Source organism: Penaeus vannamei, chromosome 36 (assembly GCF_042767895.1).
Source record: "Penaeus vannamei isolate JL-2024 chromosome 36, ASM4276789v1, whole genome shotgun sequence".
Classification (NCBI taxonomy): Eukaryota; Metazoa; Arthropoda; class Malacostraca; order Decapoda; family Penaeidae; genus Penaeus; species Penaeus vannamei.
In genome coordinates, this window is record NC_091584.1 from 28,901,697 (window position 1) to 28,904,055 (window position 2,359).

General features: G+C 70.6%; 1 protein-coding gene across 1 annotated transcript in view; it reads right to left on the reverse strand.

Moving 5' to 3' along the window:
* Positions 1-2,135, reverse strand: part of LOC113809840 (proton channel OtopLc) — a 40,275-nt gene extending 38,140 nt beyond the window's left edge. The window contains exon 1 of the mRNA XM_070114795.1: positions 1-2,135. This exon is cut by the window's left edge and continues 127 nt beyond it. Coding sequence (XP_069970896.1) covers positions 1-1,707 — 1,707 coding nt within the window. The 5' untranslated portion in view covers positions 1,708-2,135.
* Between the last annotated feature and the right edge of the window lie 224 nt (positions 2,136-2,359).

The following is a 2,359-nucleotide window of genomic DNA, read 5'->3' on the forward strand; positions in this document are numbered from 1 at the left end:
CTTCTGCGATTTCTGCGACTTCTGCGACTTGGCGTCACCGTCCTGCTGGTCGAGCTGGCCGTGGAAGAAGCGGTGGATGTCGGACAGCGACTTGGGCTCCCTGGCGCCGTCGTCCTTGTCGGAGGCGAACAGCGCCTGGTAGTTGGCGTGGCTCCTCCTGAGGGTGCTGAAGGTCCTGGACAGCGTCGGCCGCGAGGACTTCCTCCTGTCGGTGTCGCTCTCGCGCCCGTCGTCGCCGCCCCGCCGCTCCTCCTCGTCCGAGTAGGCGTGGGCGTCGTCGTTGTACTGCCGCTTGTACTTCCTGGCGAGGGAGCGCGTGATGGACTTGCTGAAGGAGCGGCTGACAGAGCGCCCGACGCGCCGGCTTAGGCTCCTGCGCAGCTGCGTCACCGAGTCCGTGATCTGCGCCACAGAGTCGCTGATCCTGGCCTGGCCGACGGCGAGGCTGCGGCGGCCGAGCCCGATGGCGGGGCTGCTCTCGTGCCGCTTGAGGCCGCCGCGGCTCTTGGGCGGCGGCGGCGGCGGGACCCCGTCGGCGGGCGCCTCGTCGTGGCGGCCTCTGTCGGGATGCCGCTCGAGGGCGTCGCGGTGCCGCGGGCTCGCCTCCTCGCCGCCGTGCCGCGACCCGCGCCGCTCCTTCTTGATGTCCGCGAAGCTGCTCATCCGGCTGAGGTTCGCGCTCACGCCGGAGCTGCCGTGGTCGTCCGGCCGCCTCTCCTGCTGCGCCCGCGGGTCCTTGGCGGACACGGGCGTGGAGGCGGGCGAGGGGGAGGCCCGGGCGTCGTGGAGGAGGGAGCCGCGGCGGTGCACGGGCGGCGGGCCGTCCTCTCTCGGCGCGCCCTTCGCCGCGTCCGGACTCCGCCTTTTCGACAGTTTGTCCTCGAACAGAATCTGCGGCGGCGGCGGCGGGCGCGCCGGCTTCGGTCGCGGCGACGGCTGGTCGTCCGCGCCCTGGGGGTCGTGCGTGTGGCCCGATGAGTGGCTCTCGGGCGGCCTGCTCTGGATCCGCAGGAGGGAGGGCCTCCTGGCGAGGTCCGGGCGCGGCGAGGCCCTGTCCGCCGGCTGCAGGAGCCTGGCGTCGTGCGGGCTGCTGGGCGTGCTGCCCCTGTGCGGCGAGCCGTGCTTGCGCTGTCCCTGCAGGAAGGGCGCCAGCACGGGCTCGGGCGTCGAGCCGCGCGAGATGCGGTCGAAGTACTCGAGTTTGCCCTTGAAGGGCAGCGCGTCCTTGGTGGAGCCGGCGCCCGGCTGGCCCAGGAACGAGTACCGGCGGATGGGCTTCTTCTCGATGGCGGCCACGCCGTCGGCGTTCGGGTAGATGTACGAGAAGCCGGGCTGCGAGTGCTGGGGGCGCCGCGCCGGGGACGGGTCGCTCCGGGGCGTGCTGGGGCTAGGGCGCGGCGATCCTCCGAGCTGCGGCCATCGGCTGGGGGAGCTGCCCTGGCTCGGGCGGGGCTCCTTGGCGTCGCTCCTGCGGTGTGAGGACTCCTTGGCGGCGTCCCTCCTGGCGGCGTCCGAGGAGCGGCGGCGAGCGGCGGCGCGCTCGTGGGACCGCCTCGACCTGTGGGACTTGTGGGACATCCCAGACTGAGACTCGGCTACGCTGCTGTTCTCAAGGCTGTCCTGGAACTCAGGACTGTTCTGGAACAGCTGGTCCAGCCGATACCGCTCTGCGTAGAGCTGGTCGATCTCTTGGTCCGAGACGGCCATGGTGACAAGCGGAGTCTTTCGGGCTCGAGGAACTCTGGGAGAAAGACAACCTTGTCAGCGGGTCGGCCACAGGTCAGCGGGTCGCGTCGGGCGCAGTCCTCATCGCCTCAGGTCATGCAGGACGAAGCAAGGGCAAGGGAGGAGGGCGCCCATGTCCTTCGCTGAGATCCTCGCTATTCCTCTTGCAGTTGCACATCAGCAGATCGAGATCCTGCGGCCAGACGGCAAAGGAATCCTAGTCTCTCGCAGCACTACGTCTCCTTCTCCTCGTGCTTCAGGTCGCGTCGTCCAGTTTCCATTCCCTCCGACACATCGCGATTCCCTCCCCACGACAAGAACACTCGGCACTCCCTCCTCTCCCCTCTGCAGGCACAAGGCACTCCACAACATCCACTCGACGCCGAGCACTGATCCAGACCGACCGACGGACCTCCGGCAGACGAACTCGAGGCGCTGCTGCACCTTCGGAGGACAGGACGGGACTGGCGCGAGGGCGGCTGGGTGGCCTCGGCCGCAGGAAGGGGTGGGGGGAGGGGGCGCGAAAGGGGAGTCAGGTGGCGGTCGGGCGGGGGCGGTCGGAAGCCGCCAAGCAGCGCCGCCGACGACGGCTGCTTCGTCGGCCGACGGCGCTCCCCGCCCGAGGCCCGGGAGT